The sequence below is a fragment of the Thrips palmi genome, unplaced genomic scaffold (assembly GCF_012932325.1).
Source record: "Thrips palmi isolate BJ-2018 unplaced genomic scaffold, TpBJ-2018v1 HiC_scaffold_17, whole genome shotgun sequence".
Taxonomy (NCBI): domain Eukaryota; kingdom Metazoa; phylum Arthropoda; class Insecta; order Thysanoptera; family Thripidae; genus Thrips; species Thrips palmi.
The window spans coordinates 10446983-10468959 of NW_023144626.1; the positions used below are offsets into that span (position 1 = coordinate 10446983).

The following is a 21977-nucleotide window of genomic DNA, read 5'->3' on the forward strand; positions in this document are numbered from 1 at the left end:
CGTTTTCGTTTTCCGTTTAGGCAGGGCGATGGGAATGACGCTTTCAAGATGAGGCAGTGCCGGATTGCGACCGGAAAGCAGCTGATTGCAATCGCACGCTGCACGCCCACAATCTCCCCCCTCCCTTCCTCCTCTTCCAGAAACAGAGCAATGGAACAAGGCCCTGGGAAGGATAGTAGAGGAATTGCTTCGGATGAAAAATCGCACGGGTCAGTTGGGGTGCTCTATAGGTTCGGTGCGGTGGGCTGTGGCGGGACTGCGGCGGGGCTATGGTCCTCCATTCATACCCTTCGCGTCGCACTGGGTCTCTCCATTGTGCTGCAGACTCGAGTATTTCGCCAAAGACTGTGTGGCTTTGCTTTCCCTGCTGCTGCTCGCAGTGTGCTGGTCGCGTTGGTGTTCGTTCTTGCGAGTGACCCCGGGTCCTGGTACTGTGAAGGGTGCATTGCAGTGCATTTACCTTTTTATACCAGAACACTCCACAAAAAATGTCCTGTCAACGCCGATTATTTATTACCAATGTTTGCTGTTATGCAATTCACGGCGTTCATTGTGATCTCGGTTACAGTGTTCACTGTGATCTGGCCACAGTAAACGCCGTGAATTGGAGCCTGATTTGCAGTACTTCGGTGCTCAGCGGCGTCAAACTCACAGTGTTTACTGTAGACCAGATCACAGTGAACACCGTGAACAAGATCACAGTGAATCGCGTGAGCAGATCACAGTAAACGCTGTGAATTGACTTACAGTGAAATCTAGTAATAAATTAACGGCATTGACAGGACATTTTTAGTAGAGTGAACATCTCCTCCTGTTAATACTGTCACGCTGTTCTGCAGTCTGTGTTCTGAGTAGAGACTCAGAAGGGCTTATGTTCTAAGTGTAACTTGAAGGTTCGCGCCATGTGGACTAGGTTGCCATACTTGGTGCCACGTCATGTAGACTGTCAACTGTTGTCCTTCGTCTCCTGCTGGTGTGTGTGGACTGGTGTATTCCCCCTTGCACTCATAGAGAGTAGAGTCGTATCAGTATACCGAGTGGTCCTTCGTACTTATTTTACTTTGAATCAAACCATGATTAGAACAGTCTGACGGCAGAAAGCGCTGGGCAAGCTTTCGTGATGAGTTTTATCGATTTTTGAAATGACATACCTCAAAGTCCTTGGATTGTCACCTTGGACGGAGAAAAGTACCGCACACTTATATGAGCTAGTATACAAAATTTGTGATGGCGAGCGCGTGGGTGATAGTTTTGAAAAATAACGGCACTCAGTAAAAAGAGGCGTTCAGGAAAGGATCCGTTAAAATGCGCGTGCGCACGAGCCCAGTTGAAGACTCCGAAATTATTCTAAACATATTTGAGTCTGTTCTGAACGCATTCAGGCACAAAACAGCCCCTTTTTACTGCTGGAAGGTTTCGTTAAACAATAATATCACCCGCAGACAGGAAATGAGCACTCGCAATCATTCGTACAGCCAGCACAGGTGCACCCCCATTTCGGCGTCAAGCAGAGCACACGTAGGGCAACGCACCCCACGTATCCTTAGAGGATCTGTCAAAAACTTTAAAAGCACAAATCCATAATTCAAAAGCTGATTAACCTATCTCAAACATATTCAGACCGAAATAAACTTCCCTCTCAGGAGTCAGGGAGGAAACGACACAACCGATGCGAGCCCGTCGTCGTCGCAGCGCACGCGGGGGCCAGCAAACCACTTGGCCGCTTCTCATTGGCAGCCAAGAAGTCAGTCTACTCTCACCAAATGAAACTTTGGCCGTGCTTTAAATAAACCAAGAGGACGGAGCCCCGGGCCGGGGCCGCCCTGCCCTGCCAGGCCTTCCAGGACTTGAAGGACGCCAGTGCACCGGAATGGCGGGACGGCGCCCCGGAAACCCGGAGCGGCCCGGAGCACGGAGGGTGCTAAAGGGGCACGTTTGCCGGGGTCACGCCGTCCCACACGCTGGGCGCTGAGATACGGCGACTACCAGGGGAGAGAGGGGAGGAACGGGGAGGGGAGACGGGAGGAAATCCACTGCGGATTAAAGTCAGCCCAGTGTAACTTGTCCGTCTTTCCGAAAGTCTCGGCAGCAGCGCGGGCCGTGGCCGTTTAAAGCGTCTCCGGGAAGGCCAGCGGGCTGAGTCCGGACCGCCACCGTCCCTCTCGCGCCCCTCGCGGGGCCCCACGGGAGCGAGAGAGACAGAGCGGCCGGCAGGGCCCCGAATTGGCCACTCCGGTCCGCACCCACGCCCCGCGATTGGCAACGCCGGGGAGTAAAAAAAAGAGAAGCATTTTACAACAACCAGGGACAAGTTTTACGGGGATCCGCGGGCCGGCTGCCTGCTGGCTGGCTGCCTGCTCGGCCGGGCCGCCACCGTAAAAACGGGAAGGTGCCCCTCCAGGGCGCGGGGAGGCCGGGGACTCAATATGTGCGGCTGGCAGGGTTATGGAGGTCAGGACGCAGCAACGCCCGGCCCGCAGAAGTCAACCGCAAGGTCACCCCAAGGCTGCGCCGTGGTGGGCCTAGGTTGAGTTTAGGCAGAAGAAACTCAACACGGTTTCAGTTTCCCTTAATAGCACACGTATCAAGAAAACAATCAGTGACGTTAATTTAGTACTGAAGTGCTTCCACACCGCCAAAGAGGTCGAGTCAGATAGACTAACTGAAAATACTGAACTACTCTACAAATCGAAGAGCGTACATTGTATGCTCTAACTAGAGCATGCCTGCAAGCACGCTCTAGCTAGCGCATACCTGCCAAGCATGCTTCTACTAGTGCATACATGCCATGTACACGCTTCCTGATGCAGGCAACTCCCTATCCCTTATGCAGTACATGCATGCTTCAGTTAGCGTGTACATGGCATGTATGCACTTGTAAGTGTATACTTGGCAGGCATGCGCTAGCTAGAGCGTGCTTGCAGGCATGCTCCAGTTAGAGCATACAATGTACGCTCTTCGATTTGTAGAGTAAAAGCTAAATAAGTGTTAGGAACGAAAAAAAGGATGGGTAACTTAGTATCTTATACTTACACAAAATGCCATTTCTAAGAAAATTTTCCAGATGGTAGTCGATGTCCCGTAACTTATCTTAAACTAAATCGACTCAAAAGGAAACCAGTCCAAAAAATTTCCTTTCCGTTGTTTTTAACCTCTGTCAAGTTTATTTTAACTCACAACGCACAAGTAAAATGTAGCACATTTCAATCTGTTTTCCTCCCGTTTCCAAACTAAACTGAAGCTGATTCCGAATAGAATAGAACAAGCTCTTGTCGCTGCCTCTATCACGCTCATAGGGCGTCCCGTAGGGCGTCCCGTAGGGGCGCGAGAGAGACAGACCGACGAAGCGGGGTTCGCAATCAGACTGCCGAGCTGACCCACTGTGCTGCGGCAGCCACGTGGCTTCAGAAGCATCAATGCTGGCCCCAGCGCGGGGGCGGCAGGGCAGCGAGCGAAGCGGTCGGCCGTTGCAAGAGTAATTTAAATCCTTTCAGACGCGCCGCTTAAAGCGCGTGAGAAACTCATTCCGCCCATAAATGAAAGCTTTGCTTTTCACGACGCCGAGGCGCCTGGCCGTGGCGGGGCGTGGCAAGGTGGGGCGTGGCGGGGCGTGGCAGGCCTTGGCAAGGCGGAGCGTGGCGAGGCGCGGTGCATCAAATGGAAAAGGTGGCGCCGCGGCCCGAACCTGTGCTGAATTAAAGCAGCAGGTGTGCTGCTCTGTTAACTTGGAGCATTAATTTGGAAAGTCGCGACCTTCGACGACGTCCGCAGTATTTGAAAACACAGCAGTACACTCACACGGTAAAATCGGTTCCTGTTTTTCCCAGGAACTCCCTGGAAATCGCCTGTCTTCAACGCAAAGGCTTCCTGGGAAAAGCAGACAACGTTTTTACCAACGTCCATGGACAATTTTTCTTAGCAGCTGTAGGAATAGTTCGGTGCGTATGTAATATTTCACTATAACCAGCTTTAGTGGTGGGCTGGTTTCAAATTGTGTCACCAGATTTGAAGATGACCAAAATTACGTCCAGTTGGTTACAAAAATTGTCCGCAGACTTTCAGAGTGCAGACTCGCAACGCTCTGGCATATCGTTTTCACTGTGCTTACGGATGCGGAGGTCACTTTTTTCTACCCTCCGGTTCCAGTACGAGTGGCGATCCGAATTTCAGAAGACCACCGAGATGGTTTAGTCGCCAAGGCGCTTCAGGGCAAGAGGGAAAGCTACGGCGGACAAGGCACTTGTCCAAGCAGAAGCCTCGTTGCTCACATAATAATGACGTGATTTTATACTGCCCGCCCTTTGAGACCCGGCAGCATCATTGATATATTCCGCCGTTGTTGTGCTCCACGGAACGCCAGAGTCGTAATATTCTCTTTCGTTTGCGACGGCAGTGCGTTCCTCAAAGGCGAAGGGAAAGGGAAGGCAGTCGCCATTCCAGGACTCGCTGCCCGTCAGCAGCGGACTGAGAGTCCTTTGCGACGCTCCGTCTCTCTCGCATCCATAAGGGACGTTCCACGAGTGCGCGAGAGACAGAGCGACGAAGACGACGCTCGGAATCAGTCTGCAGCATGCCCGACGACCTCACTCCCCCTCGAAGGGCCGACACCGCCTCGCTGACCCCGATCGCCGTCTGTCCCTCGGACCAGTCCGTCAATTACCACTGCATCAGTCCTGCTGGCAGCTTGGTGCCAGCTTGGGTCGAGCGCGCGAGACGAGCCCGCAGGGGGAATATAGGTTAGAAACACTGCAAATCCTTACGTCAGATTTCTCGCCTCTCCAGCAGGGAGGAGACTAGAAGTCTTACCAAGTTTTGGCCAGGCCTGAGAGCTGCACCAAAAAATTATCAGATCAGACATTTTTGTCCGACCACTGTTTAGCCAGAACTGTGAACCACGTTGAGATAGGAACCATTGACCTCTGTGTGTTGGCACTGTTGCCACACATTTTGACCTGATCCGAGTTCAGCGACACTTTTGTTTGACCAAAACTAGGCAAGACTCTTTTTTCACTTCATTTCGGCCATTTCCATTCAATTTTCAGAGATACACGGTAAAAACGGTTCCTGGTTTTCCCAGGAACCCCCTGGAAATCGCATATGTCGTCGCCATAGGGCTCCTGGGAAAACCAGGTACCGTTTTTACCGTGTAGCCCCAACTAACATTTAACTTAAGACCTACAATGCTGCATTCTACTTAACCGTTAAAATTTCTTGCGTTCCTCGTCCGCATAAAATTCACATTTCTTTCTTGTTTGGAGGGTCTTTCTTTCACAGTCACTTAAAACTTCCACAGGTAAAATAAATCACTTAGAAATTTGAACCACGCGCTGTTGAATCCCCTTCGTGAAGCCTCCGCTGGCCACCCCAAGGCCGGCAGGCCGCGCCTCACTGGGCCTGGACATGCCACTCGGCCTGCGGGCCCTGTACAGGCCTGGACACCGAAGACGCTCATGGTTTAATTTCCTCCGACCTCCACGCTGATATACAGCTGTTGTTGTCTCTCGTGCCGCGGGCCGTAAGGTTGTTCTCATTCCCACACCATCTTTATTCCCATTGAGTTATCTCTGCCGCTCCTTTCGCTTTCGTTTTGTTTATTTATTTTTTTGCGCCGCCGTCGAAATGAAAAGGCTCTGATTACTGCGATTTGTCCGTGGCCACACCTGGCGTCCTGGCGCCCCACAGCGAGCAGGGTGGCCGGCCGCGCGGCGCCCCTTAACTTATGCAGAAAGCAAAATAAGGAGGAAATAATTTGTCGCGCCGATAGCATATTTTTCTGTCGATGCAGACTGGCCGGCGCGGCGGCGCGGCGCTGGTCGGACAGCCGGGGTGTCGAGTGCGCCTTGACACGAGAGCATTATTCAAAAAATTGGTCGTCAAGTCAGGGAGTGGAGTGTTGGTCAGGAGAGTGATATACGGGCCCACTGGTCCCGGCGGCCCGGCCTCTGGCGCGCCATGGCGGCCGCACGCATTCTAAAAGTCGTTCGCACCCGCCGGGATTTGATTGGTGGCTCCAAAGGCCTCGCCGGGCCGGGCCAGTCGATAGCTCGACCGCGAGAGTCGATCGCTCGACCGCGGGGGAGCACAGTGCTTGTGTTCAACCAAGGGAAACCCCAAAAATGTTCTGACACCCAAATTCATAGACAATCTCTAATTTAGATAAAGAAAATTTGAAAATTCATGGAATTTAGTCGAAATTCAAAGATATTCTTCAAAATTTAGTGAAGGTAGTGCTGACATTCACGGAAAATTTGAAAATTCATGGAAATTTCGCTTTAATTCATGGAACTTAATCCAAAATTCACGTGGAATTCAAAGAAAATGTACACCAAAGTTCAAAGCCATTTCTCCTCGCATCAAACTAACAATAACCGTACATTGTTAAAATGTTAAAAAAGGCCGTAAATTTCAAGGAAAAGGGTACGGCTAGACCGTATCTCATGGTGTACAGAACAACTGTACCCATAAACCGTGCTTCCCATAAGAGCCTATGTTATGAAAAACCGTACTCCGTACCCCAAAAGCCGTACTGGCTGAGGTACGGTGGTACCAGGCTAATTGTCTACCAAAGACTGTGCCTGTACCTTTTCCCGTGGATTTTTTCTACAGTGTAGCTGTGAGTGTAATATATTTGGTAAAAATTACGAATCCATCGCCCTCGCAGAGAAGGCGTACCTCAGTTTAGAGGCCAAACCGACAGCAAAGCAAACACAGTGCGAAACTAATGACGAACGCAAGGCGACGCAAGGCGTGGCTGCCAGAAAGACTGCAAAGCACGGCGGACGGCTGAACGACGTGTTCGCCGAGCTTCTAGTGGCTAACGACTCACCTCCTCTCATTCATACACCGCAAAAAAAAAGAAAAACAGACGAGAATAACACGAACCGCACCATGACGGTGGTTGCGCAGCGGCCAGAGCAACTCGCGCAAGGGCGTGTATTCTTTCCCGCGTCTCCCAGTTTCCAGCACGCCATATTTTCGCTGCACGCTCCCCCCTGCCCCTGGAACCCTCTGTGCCCCGACCACGCCAGGCCCCGCCAGGCCGTGCCAGGCCCCGCCAGGCCACGTCAAATATTGAAATGATGGGGGCGAGCGGCGCGCTCGGCCGGCCCAACCGTCTACTTTTCACTCAAGTGCGACAGCGAGAGGGCAGGGCCGGCAGGGCCAAGGCAGGGCTCGGCCACTGGCCAGGTCAGTGCCGTGTGTAAGGCACACCGCGCGGCATAATGCCACGGTAATTTGCTTGTGTTGCCGCGCGGCGCAAAAATGTACGGCAAGAAATCTATTAGCCGCGCCTTATCAGATGGGGAGGTCCCGCCGGCTGCCGGTACGCCCCGCCGGTACGCCCCGCCCCGCCACAATTGTCAGCCCGGCCTGCCTGCCTATGGCTCGGCGCGCGTATTCGGCTCGACTTTGGTCTGCGTGTGGCCGCGCGGGGCGGGGCGGGGCGTGGCGGGGCCCCACACCTTTCATTGCTGCGGTACACGCAGTCCGCGCCGGTACACGGAAGGGCCGCCCGGCCCACAGTGGGCCAGAAGACCGGTGGAGGCGGCCCAAACTCCAGACGCGATTTCAGCTCCGGTGTCGCTAAACAGGACTCGAACTGAACGTGTGACCCCACCAATGGATTCCTCGTTCGGAGAGCAAACCATTGGTGGGGTCACACGTACGATTCAAGTCCCATTTAGCGACTCTGGAGCTCAAAACGCGTCTGGAGTTTTGGCCGCCTCCACCGGTCTTCTGGCCCACTGTGCGGCCGTCCTTGCCCTTAGCGGCGCTGCTTGGCCTGCGGCTTGGCCCCACTGGCATCATTGAAACCCGAAATAGAACTGGGTCGCGGGTGATGGGTTGAAATTAAAGGAAAACTTACCGCCTTGCTTGAATGCAGGTCGGCGTCGGCGCGGCTCGGGGGCGAAACAATGAAAATTAAACTCATCACTATGCAAAAGGTCCTTCCAGTCGTTACACTGGGAAACTAAAGCGCAGTTCAACGTTTCATTCAGACACACAACTACACTTGGAGACCTTACGCCCTTCCTAAAGCGTTCAACTACGCTGCCTACACCGTCCCAAAAAAAAAAAAAAAACATTTTGCACTGCTACACGCATGACATGAACAGACTTTACAGCTAAAATACATCACTCGTAGGACTGAAGCGCAGTTCTTAAGCTTGGCTTCAAACAGAGTTCTCCTCTCCTACGTACCTTAATACAGAAGATTATTTCTTCTCTGCGCTTGACTTCAGGTCGGGGGGAGGGGGCACTCAAGAAATTCGTTGTCGCTGTAGTGCCTTCAATCTCTAGAAGTCTTAAATCTTCCTTTAAAATAGAAGGACAAAAAAGAAGCAAATTTGCTCACGGAGCTTGCGTGCCCACCAAGGGATTGCTCTACGAAGGAGGAATCCGTTGGTGTGATCACACGTTCAGTTCAAGTACCAGTACTCAGAAACTCAAAACGCGCCTAGAGTTTCGGCCGCCTGCGCGGGTCTTCTGGCCCACTGTGCGCGGCCTGCTTGAGGGTTGCGAGGTAATGCCCCTCCACCCCTGGAGCAGCACCGATCCCCGGGGAGGTGGACACGACACCGGTGGAAGTGGCTCGCTATAATGAGCAAAGAGCGACGCCGGCAGAGCGGCAAATCCAAACCGGGTCGCTCACCATTCTTAAGCTCAAACCGTTCTCAGGCAAAAGCGGGCAAAACGACACTTGTTGATGCTTTCTTCGCCACGTGTGTCGCACAATGAGAAACCTGCTTTCTCTTTGCTTTGAGGCTGACGAGTAGAAATAACTCTAGCCAAATTAGTACCCCAAAATTCGTAATGAATTTGTAATTTACTGAAAATATATCGACATTCTTCTCAAAATTGAGAATTTATCGCCAAAAATTTACATGGAAATTCACAGTTACAGTTCACTGTGAACAGGGAATGTGATAATCGAACGGGATGAAATAAGATCCTGCTACACTCTAAATGTTGTACAGTGAAGAAAGATTTTCCACATTATGGTGAAAATGTTCCATGGTGGTGCAGCTGACTTCATAACATGCCATTAAGAATTCACTGTCCCTTAAAGATATTTGAACGTACACTGAGAAAACCTTACAAACTGTTTCAGGCCTTACAAAGCAGAGCAGTTTATTATAACAAAGTATTTTGAGCATACGTAAGCTTACAAAGAAAATCCTTTGTAATTTACGAACTCTTTATTCGTCTAACAAAGCAAATTTGTTTGTACGAATGTATGCTCAAAATACTTCGTAAGGTTTTAAGGGTGTATTTCGTTGGTATTACGGAGAAAATCTCCACCATAATATGTTGGTGAGCCTTTCACCCTAAGTCATTTGCCGTGTACAACTACACTGTGTACAACTACTGTGTACAACTGGACAACACTGTACAACTACACGCTTGATTTCAAGCGTAACCAGATTACGCTTGAAAACAGAGGGTAATGCTACGCTTTAGTTTTACCAGTGTACGCATCAGTTTCACAGCAGCGAAGAGTAACCCGCGCGGTGGACGCAGATGACGCGACCTCGTCCCCGCGACGCTAATTCGCTGTCGCTCGGTCCCCAGTCCCTTGTTCGCCGTGTGCACGTTACCCGAACGCCGGCACGCCCGGCAGGACCCTCACGGGGCCACGCCACGCGGCCCGCCCCGCCTGCAGACTGGTTCCGAGAGTCGTTCTCGTCGCTCTGCCTCTCTCGCACCAACAAGGAACGCCCCATGACTGCGAGAGAGAGGGCCAGAGCGGGCGCAAACGACTCTCGGAATCAGTCTGCTGGTCCGGACTGGTCCGACCCACGAGTTTCCCAACAGAGAAACGCCCTATAATTGTGATTGTTGCACAGACTTTCCCTCCCGCTCCTCCAGTTTACAGACGAAACTTGGCGAGCACAAGTTGAGAATGTAGAGGAAGGCCCCGGCGTTGCGGCAGGGCAGGGACTCGCCCCAGCAGACTGAGAGTCGTTTTCGTCGCTCTGTCTCTCCCACACTTGTAAGGCACGCCCCGCCCCACGACTGCGAGAAAGACAGAGCGACGAAAACGACTCTCGGAATCGGTCTGCCGCACCGCAGCGAGCGCCCCAACCTGTAGGCAGCGTGGACAAGGACAAGGGCCGGGGGCTGCCAACTCGGGTTACAACGATCCTTATGGAAAGCAATTCATATCGCCCGGGGTGGAAAATCAATGCCTTGGACTCGCATTTCGAACTAGGAAAACGAATGTAAGGATAAAGTTGAAAACATTACCCTGACAAGGGGGCAACTCCTTGTGCACTCATGCAGTTGTAAAGTCGAGACTGCCTGTATTAAGGTGAATTGTTTACACTATGGTGCTACAGCTGAGATTATAACATACCATTGCAAACGCACTTAACCTTAAAGATATTTTCACGAATTTCGTTTGTATTCTAGACAAAATCTTCGTTATATGTTGGTGCAGCCTTCCACCATGAGACATTTAGAGTGTGATGTTCTGCGTCCACTAAAGGGCCCAAAACCTCAGGAAGTCTGAAATTTTCATCAATATAGAGAACGAACAAGCAAAATTTCGGGCGTAAAATCGGTTGAAATCTTGCGATATATCTTCCTTTCAGAAATCCTGTGTCCCCCAAACACCAAAAGTGGTTCCACCTCGGCCCACTCGCACCCAAACTAATGCCTTCTCCTCCTCCTTCTGTTGCAGCTTGGACGTCCGGGGCAAGCCCATCGAGGAGGCCACCCACCAGTCCCTGTCGGAGGGCTTCGGGACGCGCGCCTACTTCCGCACCGTGTCCGAGACGGCCCAGCTGGTGGTGAACGACATCCGGAGGCACGACGAGGGCGTGTACCGCTGCAGGGTCGACTTCCGGCACTCGGCGTCGCGCTCTTTCCGGTACAACCTCACCGTCGTAGGTGAGTCCCAACGCGCGTGGATGCGCCTAGCTTGCCATTCTAGTCCATAACCGGAGAGGAAAACGACTCTCGTCTGCTTCTAATGTCCTCGTTACACCGCATACTCCACGCGTGCCTGGGGCTTTGCGCCCCCTCCCTCCTTGCACGGCAGGCGTGAAGCGTGTTGCTGGCTCATGCATCGGGACGCAACAAGCCACAGCCCACACCTCGGCCCACACGCATTTAGGACAAAATGGCCTTTACTGCTGGCTTTCTTTTACTGACACGCGGGTCTTCTTTCCGGAAAAGTTTTCAGGATGGCTCTAAAGACCTTTTCAAATCGTCATCTTTGGATGCGAGAAAAAATTGATAAGATACTGCTAAGAAGTCACGTGTACGCGTTTGGCATTGAAAAGTTTCAAATTTCAAAGTTTTAAGTATTCAAAAAACAAGAACTGAAAGAAAAGACGAAATTCTAAACAGTAAATTGACATGTAGTTTTTTGAGCATAGCTTTGACTGAAATTGAGCAAAACCAGTGCGAAAAAATGGGTCGTTCCACCATACTGTGCTGCAGTGTGCCACAGGTTGGGTGGCATCGCCGAGCGCGGAGTACCTCGTGTGCGCGGACGCCGCGAGGCACGTCATCGGGGTCGCGCGCACACAATAACAACATACCATAACAGCCTCCAGCGTACACGTTTCACACAGACGACGTTCACACACGTAAACACAAACACACGCACACACTGGCGTGTTGCGAGTAAATTTGCTCAGCAGCAGGTGAGTGTTGAAACTGGAGTCGAAGAGTGGTGCGCGTGGAGTGGGTGGGGCCCTCCAGCCTAGGGCTGGCGCGGTCGGCCATTAGGCAGTGAACAGCGCGTTTTGTCGCCCGGTTTCTCTCGCACCCACACGGAACGCCCCGTGAGTTCGACAGGGACAGAGAGATGAAACACAGGGACGCCAGTATCATGGCTGCACTGATTTTCAACGAATATAGGGTCACATTCGTTACAGGGTGAATTGTGACATTCGCCGAGTGTCATCGTGACGACAATAGATTCACTGCACTCAGGGATCTATTCCTGCAACAAAGACGGTCGTAAGGGTTTCAGTTCGGAATTCAATCCTGTCAAAGGGCCCGATGAGTAAATGCCCCGAACCACCGTTCAAAAGCATATTAAAACGTGCTTATTTTTCATGTCGACTTTTAAAAGTGTTGTCACACGACATAAGTATCAACGCAGTCAAGCCTGCAATTCATTAATTTCGATAAATCAAGCTCGCACTTTTAGCCGTTTCAATAGCTGTCAAGGTCACAATTTGATTTTTTTTAATTTTTTTTTTGCAATGACAACGCATGCATATGTGCAAACCTTATGCTCGAAAACCTATACGGAACTTTGTGTTCGCAGCATGCGTTCCAGTTCCTTTTCAAAGTGCCCTATTGCGTTTATTTTTTCGAGAGAGAAATCAGTTTTCCACGACGAAGACAGAAATTCTAGATGGTTTCAAAACCGAAAATAATGAATGTGTTAGGCTATGCACTGCAGGGAGACAAGTTTAGGCGCAACCAATACGGTTCGAGACACGTCCTGGCGTATCAACGCGGTAGATGCGTGGTCCACCGCAGTCAGTCGTAGATCGCAACTTCAAAACAGGAGCTTGAAAATGACACCCTGGTCCAGCCCAGTCCAGTCATCCAGCTCAGAGGGAAATTTCTACTAGGCAAGAGTCGCCTAACAACATCCTACAGGAAAGACTATGTACGGCTCATATGTTCCGCTCGGTAGTCAAGCCTCTGGATGTACAAACTCAGAGTTCACAAAATACACGCAGAGACCAGCGATCGGCTAGACCAAATGTCATTTCTGACTCCCGGAGGGTGTACAAATCAAAGATATTTGTTTGCAATCGAATCGTAGGGCATTTTCCAAATCAAATTCGTACCTGATAAGTTTATTTTTTTGTCGAATCCAATGTGAGTTGAAGTAGAAAAATTCGATGATCATTTGAACTTCATGTCATTTTGTAACTGTTTCGTTTATCTGTTCACCCCAGTTCGGAAACAAGCCACTAGAGATACAACACTTCAAAATATTCGAGAACGAACTCAGCACATTTGGCTCAGGACCGAAGCGAACCTTGCCTAATCCGATACCGGACTGATCGCACATGATTGACTATTTCCGGTCCGAGGCTGCGCTCTCGGTACGATTGAGCGGTGGCCAGGACAGCTAGCAAAAGTCAATCCGGATCATTTTCTTTAATGTCGGTGTTGGACATCACTTACCTCTAGTAGTATCGTCTTCAGTTGTCGGCTGTAACCTGAGGCTCTGCTTCTACGATGGTGAGGACAGTGTCGGAGTCAGCGTGATGACGAGTGGGCGATCCTGGAGACGCTGGTTGGTCCGTGTTCTTCGATTCAGAAGTATCAGCAATTCTTACAGAGACTCGTGACAGGACGTTTGTAGAGACTTTCGTTCTGAAAGAAGAAGATTAGTAAGCATTTTACACTGGTAGTGGACGTGTTAAGAATGTTCATATGCAAGTGGTGGTGAACGCATTGCAAGTCCACGGGTGAGACTCGTCAAGAACTACGATCAGTAGGGGAGGTCTACAACTAATGCAACAGAGATTTCTCTGGAAGATAGAATTTCGGACTTCCATGGCGTTGTTTATTTTCTAGTCTAAAGCCATTTGGATATAATTATAAAAAAACATACTCTTTAACACTATACCGTGTAAGTTTGATCATCCTTCTTATACCTTGACCAATCCACAACTGACTTGTTGCGGAAGAACGGAAATGACCGCGTCAAAAATTGCCACAGGTCGCAGATCAGCAGACATCTCAATAATGTACTGTTTCCGGTCCGAAAATTAATTTGGCCGGCCAAACTGAGGCGTTCGCATTGTTATGATCTAAGAAGAACCCCGTGCTGCTTGGGAAGGAGCAGTCTAAGCGGAAGAGTATGTTACGCGGGATCAGGCAGGCCTGAACCTGCGTAACAACACGTTCCTCGGCTTTGACTGTGGCCGTCAAATTGCACGGAATACGGTAATTCGGAGAAGAGCTGGACCGGAAGTTGAAAAGAAATCTAGAACATCAAGCGCCGGACTTGAATAACAACATTATTCTGCGTGGAACGGCGACGCAGACGCTCATTGTGACGGAATTCGCACGGATTGTTTTTCTTGATTTCTACGCAACTTCCGTTCCAGCTCTTCTCCGAAGTGCCCTTAGTAGCCTTCTATCGTAACGCTCCCTGAACCTGCGTAACATCTTTCGCTCAGACTGTCTAATGCACAGTGAGAAAAAAGTACGGAAAAAGTACGGAACATGTCTGGTCAATAATTTGCCTGGAACGTCCGTACTTGCCAACTACGGAACGTTCCGTACTTTTTTCCTTACCCATTTACATGGGTTCATATGGAGCAAGTACTTAACGTTCCGTACTTTTCTCCGTACCTCCGTACTATATTTTTCTGTACCATTTCCGTACAAAAGTACGGAATTTTTTACAGTGTGCCGAGGCTGTTTCGAAGGTGGGCAGAATTAATTACGTAGTCCCTTTGAAAAGGGTTAATCTCTGTACCCTCTCCTTCGCTAAAAGCGTTTCCTGGGTTTCCCGGGAACTCCCAGAAAATCGTATGTCTTTACACTAGTAGGCTTCCTGAAAAAACGTGGAGTTCCCAGGAAATACCAGAAAACCGACCCGTCTATACCACAGGCTTCCTGAGAAAACCAGGATCCGTTTTCACCGAGAAAGTTCTGGAGCCGCGCCTGGACGTTTGCTCCACTTCAAGCGATATCTTCCCGCGGTAGACCAGGAATGGGACTCGCTTTGAGCTAGAATTAGCAGTTTTCTTGCTGAACGTTTTACTCTGGGAACAGACGATCATTAGCGCTATCTGTAGTTGATGTTCAATCTTTGAATTATTGAAACGTGTTGTCTCTAATTGTTGGCGAACAATAGAGCATAGAAGAAAGGTAATCAAATCATGGAATTCTGTTAAGTTTTCGCAACGAGCTTCTATTTATGTATACGTCAATTAATATTGATAAAATGTTGATTGAGTGATGAGAATGTTTCTGGCGTTTTGACGCATCTCCTATCACCTTCAGTCTAAGCCGTTGAGGCTGGGTCTGATGTTGTGAAAACTTCCTCAGGTGCCGCGTTTCGGCGACTTCCGTCTTGCCCGCAGGCCACGGAATGCTCCGCTCGGAGGCCTGTGGAAGGTCAGACCGAACGTGTCGCCGTTAGTTCGAGTTTAGGATGATAATATCGAGATGAAAGTTGAGGCCGGCTAATATCAATGTCACTGTAAAACGGCTTTGTGCGAATGAGCTCTACAACTCTTGCGTAATTGTGTTTCAGTGCCCCCGGAGCCCCCGGCCGTGCTCGACCAGCGGGGCCGACAACTCAACTCGACGGTGGGGCCCCACAGGGAGGGGGATAATATCTCTCTTACTTGCCGAGTAGTTGGAGGTAAGTTGCCCAGGTATTAGGCCGGGATAAGCCCTTCTGCGTGCGAGCTCGTGTGTCTACGACATTGTTCGATCCACTCCGCCTGAATATTCGCCCCGCCCTGCAGACTGATTCCAAGAGTCGCTCGCGTCGCTCTGTCTCTCTCGCAGACTAAAGCTCAGCGGGTAGGTGCAAGAGAGACAGCGACGGAACCTCCTCTCGGCATTAGTCTGCTGAACGTGCGCAGTGACGCGCTGTGGAGATACGCCCCTATTGAATGTGCCGAGCCGAGGCTGCCACGACTCGGGAACGCCATTAAGCCGAAAGGATGTCTTCGAGCGGGGCCACCGAAACTATGGCCTCAACTTCGACGAGTAATCATATTTCGTCGCTTTGACGACCTATTGGTCTTTTGCCCCGGTGAAATACTCTCTTTACACTGAAAATAGGGTCAGACTTTTGACCCCTATAACGGTCTTACTGAAATGTACGACCGAAAAAGGGTCATTCTGAAATGTAAGACCGAAAAAAGGTCCGACTTCGATGTATGACCGAAAAATGGTCATACTATATAGTGTCACAGGTAAAGGCTGATAAATCCCCAAGTTAAACAGTAGCCAGTTTCGCTGATGTGTGACCCTTTTTTGGTCATAAATTTAAGTACGACCCTTTTTCGGTCATACATTTGTGTATGACCAGGTCATACTTTTTGTATCACCGAAAATCGGTCAGATGTCTTACCCTTTGAATTTCAGTGTATGTAATGGCTATGGTTTCTTCGTATTTTTATACTGAGACTATTGATCAATGCCTTATTTTGAGCCTGGTGTACTTAACCTCAAAAATTTGGGTGATGATTATTTTGCTACCCAAATTCGGGTGATGTAAGTGTAATTACCTTAATTCACGCAGTAAAGGGCGTTTCTTTTACGTACAAGCTGGATAGGATAGGTTAAGGCCACCTAGTCAACGTAATGCCGCATTTCATACTAGACGGGGGTCAAGTGTCCTCCCAACTGCGTACGCATACGATGAACGGCTAGTTTAGAAGTCACGACGGCCCTGCGCCAGACACTTCGGAACCGGAAGTGAAGATCGAGGAGACGAACATGAACCGGAAACAGCACTGGCAATCAACTATCAACTTGTTTCCGGGGTTTGAATTATGATTAATTCTAAGCTCCCCTTAGTTTTTCGAAGGAAATTTAGCCAAACATCATCAATGTGAACGCGATATGCATATCACATGTGACACATGTGACGAATGTTTCCAGCGTATGTTGTTCCTCTTCTTCACTCTGGGACTCTGGCTCTGATTCACTGTGAAAAATTTCCGTACTTTTGTACGGAAATTGTACAGACATGAAAATCTACGGAAGTACGGGAAAAAGTACGGAACGTCCGTACTTGTCCCATAAGAGCTCGTGTGCTTGGGTACGGTAAAATAGTGCAGAAGTTCCGTAGTAGGACTGGTACTGATTGACCAGACATGGTCTGTACTTTTTCTCGCAGTGTATGAGCGTCTATTTGTCGTTCCCCATTTAGACCAGAGTGATGCGACCGTGTCCCGTTACTTATTTTTTTTGTTTTTTTTTTGGAAGAGGCAGTGCGCATCCCGGCCGGGCAAGGCCTGGCCTAGCGGCCTGGCCTCCACAACAATGCCGAGCAACCCGAGCAGAGGTTTTGAGTTATTGCGCGGCTCCGGCAGGCCCCGCCCGATACGGCCATACGGCCATTGTTCTCGCCGGGCCGATATCCCTACACTGCCGCCCAAGACGCCCCCAGCTTCCGCTGCACTGGGAAGCCTTGCAGTGTGGGCGCCGCCGTAAAGCGTGTGAGGCTCCTCGGGACTTCAAAGCATTGATAAGCTGCGACCACCTCACTGCGAAGAGACACTGCTGTCCAAGGGGACGCCTTTGAATTTCAGTGCACCCGTTCTTTGTACTCTACATGGATTTATGCTGAATGTTAATGAATTGCACCCAAAGTCCTGCGAGTGTTAGTCTGAACTTCTCTGGGCTTTGAAGTTGTTCTTTGAATTTCGACCCAATTTCAAGAATTACGAAGAAGTTAAACCAGAATTCAATGTTGTTCATGACTTACGGTGCACAAGTGTTTGGGAGCTACTTGGGTCATTCAGTTTGCTCATCGTAATTTTTTTTTAATTTTTAAAAATAATGATTTTAAAAAAACCATGGCATTTTGAACGGAAAAAATAGAAAGTGGGTAATCTGGTTTCATTGGCAGCCACTTCAAGGCGACTAGGGGTGAATCACTAGTGTACTCATGTGTACAGATTTGCCCGTACTCAGTGTACTCACAAGGTTAAACAGGGCGAAATTCACTAGTTTTTCGACCGATTTGGCGTCGAGTGTCGTTTAAAACGCTAAATTAAGCCTTAAATTGTTTACAAATGTAAAATTTATGAGTAAAGGAAGGTGTACTCACGCGTACTCATGTACTCATGTGTACACCAGAACGCTGAGTTATTCACCCCTCGCTAGGAACACTGGTAAAACAAAGGCATAAAAATTACGTCCTTTAGGGCATAAATACTCTTTTACGCCCTCGCAAGGGCATATTCATTTATCCCCTTTGGGGAAGGGCGTAAATGGTATAGAAATTTCAAGAAAAATTTTTAATCCCCTTTCCCCAAAGGCTTTAACGATTTAGCCCTTTATGGGCGTAAATCGTTTACGCCCTTAAAGGGCAAAATTTTAATCCCTTTTGTTTCACCAGTGACTTTTCGTTAAAATCATACTGTGATCAGACTATGTGCACCCCTTTTTCCATCTCCCGCTAGGATTTGCGACGTACCCAAAGGGTCATGGACGAACGCACCATGCCGGGGGGGCCCTACGCGTACTCTTCCTCCCCATCTCGCGCGGCTCCGCGGCCCCCCTCAACATTTCGCCATCCTGTAAAGGGGGGGGGGGGGGCGATCCCGCCATATCCCCCCTCGACTATTGTTTACCCTCCTGTCAGGCGCGGCCTCCACTTTCCCAAAGTGTGCACCATTTGGGCCCGTGGTTTTGCGCGTGCGTGCTGGAATATGTGCGTGGCCCATGGGCGCGCTGCTTGTCCGCTGCTTTCTGTCTGCGTCCCCCCCCCCTCCCCCCTTTCACCGGAGAGGCCTTCTGCTTGTGCTCGTCCGCACGTCTCTTGCTGCCAGTCCCAACTCACATTCTCGCCCCCCCCCTCTCTTTCCCCGGCCCCGCTGTTGCTGTGTGTGTTTGCCTGGTTCGGGGCCGCCGTGGCGCGCCAGGCCTTGGCGGGGCCGCCATGCCCACTGCGGTTAAGGGGATAAGGCTGCGGCCGTCGGAGCGCCATGCAGTGTCCACTCCGTACCCCGTGCTCGACTTGCGGACCGTTTCGATCGGCGCAACGACGCACTGGAGGACGCACTGAAACAACAACACTCTCAACTAATATGTCCTTTCCTCACAAGTTTTGCAAAACGTTGAGCGTGCTTTCTAAAGCGGGAAATTTGTGCGTGACTACGGTAAAAACGGAACCTGGTTTTCCCAGGAAGCCAATGGCGAAGGCATAGGCGATTTCCAGGAAGTTCCTGGGAGAACCAGGAACCGTTTTTACCGTGAGGTCAAATTTTCGTTGTGATCTTAACCCCAGTTTGTACACGGACAGACCATTTCTTTTTCGTGAGACTTTGTAGGAGTTTCTTAGTTTATGAGAGCGGTTGATACACATGTCGGGTCTTTTCCCGGCGGTGTTTAAACAGTGTTTCTCTAAAACCAGTCTAGCATAGGGTTGAAAGGAAAACCCTGAAAAGATTTGCAAGGTGGCGACTTTCTTTTCACTAATTTTTTTTGTGCGGGGGCAATTACACCCGAATCCTTTTCGCTCTTGAGTAGGTGAAATCTTGCGCTAAATTGGTGGAAATATCGTGAATTTCTTCGAAATCTCGTGAAAAGTCGCGAAATCTCATCAAAATCTGGTGAAAACTCTTTCTTTGAAGAATCCTGTGTAGAGCAGTTGTTCCCTCGAATTTTCGGCTCGGAACATTGCCCGCTCTGTCCCACTCTGCCACTCGCCCCCATTTCGGGTCCATCGGGCGCGAGGCGCGAAGCGAAGGGGGATTGTTGAATGTTTGTCCCGCGCATAATAATGCCCGGCAGGGGATTAATTGGCCGGAATCGTTGGGCAAACCTTTGCGTTGCCTTTGTGTCCGATCCACTGCGAGCGCTGCAGCGCGCGTCGCCGCCCCAAGGCCTTCGGCAGCAATGTCGCGCTTGTTTGTGTACTTGTGTGCGCGACGTCATCAAGCTGTGTGTGTGTGGGGTGTGTGTTGTCTGTTTTTGTTTGTCCCGTCGCCCGGGGTGCACAGTGTAGGGCAGTCGGAGTCGTTTGTCGGTCCTTTTTACTTTGCGTCTCGCGGACGCCTGCTCCCTGTAAAGAAATTTTTCAGGGACGCTTTTCACAACACGGCGCGGCGGTGAATGAAGATCAAAATGGCTCCATATTGCCCCGAGCCTCCGGGGCCTACGCGGGGCCCGCGGGGCCTCAACAGCTCACGGCCGGGGTTAAGGTTAATGGAACAAGTAACCCGGGGACGTAATCCCGATAATACGCGAGACAGACGCGACGCGTCGCGCGTCCTTCCGTGCCTGACCCCGCTCACCTGGTTGCATTGGTGGGGAGGGAGGGGAAGAAACACTTATCGCCTACTTACATGGGCAAAGTATGGGCCCTTTTTTGGGTATATTGCAGGTGATTGGGGTTTCACTGCAAAGCCAGTGGTAAGCTTCCTTGCCACAAATTTTGGGAAACCGTTTCGATTGCCAAAATTTGGCAGCTTTGATCGGAAATTTTCATTTTGGGAAGCCACACGGTGAAAATGGTTCCTGGTTTTCCCAGGAACTCCCTGGAAATCGCCTATGCCTTTACCATTGGATTCCTGGGAAAACCAGGTTACGTTTTTACCGTGCAGGTGGTATTTCCGGGCCAAGCTTGCGAAATTTTGGCATTCAAAACGGCTTGCCAAATTTTTTGCAAGCAAACTTATTACCGGCTTTGCAGTGTAGTCGGTATATGAGAATTTATGAATCAGCGCTTCGCAAGGTGATGTTTGCAGGTGGAGTAGCTTTGGCTGGGCCTCTCCAACGCGGGTCTTCTTGGCCTGTGTGTGTTTGGTTTGTGGGTGTGTGTGCGTGTTCGCGCGCTCCTCTTGGGGGAATATCCACTCTTTTGGAGTAACTCTGCTCCTCCAGCCAGATGACTAGCCATATTCTGTGCCGTTCCGCCCACGCAAGAAACGGTTCCCGGTTTTCCCCTGTAGCCCACAGGAAAGGCACCGGTGATTTTCAGTGAGCCTCCTGCTTTCTCAGACTCGTAATGAGTTTCATTTCATAGCGTGTTGACGTTTGTCCACATAAATGAGCACAGTGACATTTTTATTTGTTTTTATAACTTTTATAACTTTATAATCAATTTGGTCAGTTTGAAGGATGAGAGTCTGAGGCCGTTTTCACCCCGGATAAGAGTAACGCCTAGTTACAAAGTCAAAGTATTTTGAGCTTATACAAGCTGATAAAGAAAGTAATTCGTAATTTATCAATTATTTTCTTCGTATTTCAAACTGTGTCGCTTGAACCGTACGTATGCTCAAAATATTTTGTGAAGTTTTAATCCCACGGCCTCTGGGAAACACACCCCCTTTTCCAGGGTGTGCCTGGGAATCCCCGGCGCCGCTCTTGCCGTGCGCAGGATGAGCCAAATTTAAGCAGAAAGTCTGGCCTGCCGGACGCCGCCCATTTCCTGCCGGGCTCGTGCAGTCAATCAGGGCCTCTTGTGAAAATGCCGATTCGGTTCCCCCGCTTCCCTCGGCCCGGCTTCCAAACTCGGTGCAGGCGGACGTGTTGGGCCGGTCGCCTGATCGGTGTGGCCAGGCGTGCCTCAGGGGCGGGGCGGGGTGGGGCGGGGCGTCTCCACTTGGAGTGACTGGAGTGTCCTCCAAGTGGGTCGAAGGCGGGCAAGCGCTCGAAACGGGACGAAAGACAATAAAAGTTGCTGAGCCTCTCTGCCTCCCCCCCTTTTTTCTACTCCCTCCCCCCTCCCGCAGCGTGCCGTGTGGCGCCTGCATAAGAGTGGTGCATGGTTCAGGATGAAGAATCTGGAGATGTGGGGGCGAGAAGTTGGTCCTGCAGGTTATTGGTGCACTGCTTTCTGTTTTTCTGCATTGTTTATGTAGAGTGGTGCCCGTTTGTCCTTAAGTCAGTTACTTTGTTTCCTCGGACTTCACTCTCATTCCAGGAACGTGACATCACGTTGAAACGAACGTGTCTAACTGTCACGTTCGTTTGAGCATTGTGTCACATTCGTTTGGGTGTGAATTGGCCGAAAATCAGCTCGTTCACATTCAAAAGAACGTGACACAATGCTCAAAAGAACGTGACACTTTGTCACGTTCGTTTCAACGTGATGTCACGTTCCTGGAATGAGAGTGTTACTGGAAACTCGTTAGCTTCGAAAGGAAGCCACAAGCGATTTTCTACAAATAATGTACGAAACGTCACATGTTTCTTATTTTGAACAAATTTGCGCTCAGTTTTCCTCATAAAGTAGAAATATTTCCGGGTTTTCGTACGGAAATTATACCTAAAGTGCAACTGCGCAA

The 21977-nt window shown here is 50.1% G+C and overlaps 1 protein-coding gene and 1 long non-coding RNA gene across 2 annotated transcripts in view; one reads left to right on the forward strand and one right to left on the reverse strand.

Annotated features, from left to right (window-relative positions):
* LOC117644037 (neural cell adhesion molecule 2-like) overlaps window positions 1-21977 on the forward strand; it is a 290539-nt gene that overhangs the window by 126687 nt on the left and 141875 nt on the right. Inside the window, exons 3-4 of the mRNA XM_034383224.1 lie at window positions 10685-10893; window positions 15254-15364. Of these exons, the coding sequence (XP_034239115.1) occupies window positions 10685-10893; window positions 15254-15364 (320 nt within the window). The remainder of the gene's footprint in view (window positions 1-10684; window positions 10894-15253; window positions 15365-21977) is intronic.
* Window positions 11686-13926, reverse strand: LOC117643479. Its single transcript, XR_004587617.1, has 3 exons — window positions 13641-13926; window positions 13165-13356; window positions 11686-11956 (listed from the first exon to the last, which is right to left on the reverse strand). It is a non-coding gene; the product is annotated as an uncharacterized LOC117643479 (long non-coding RNA).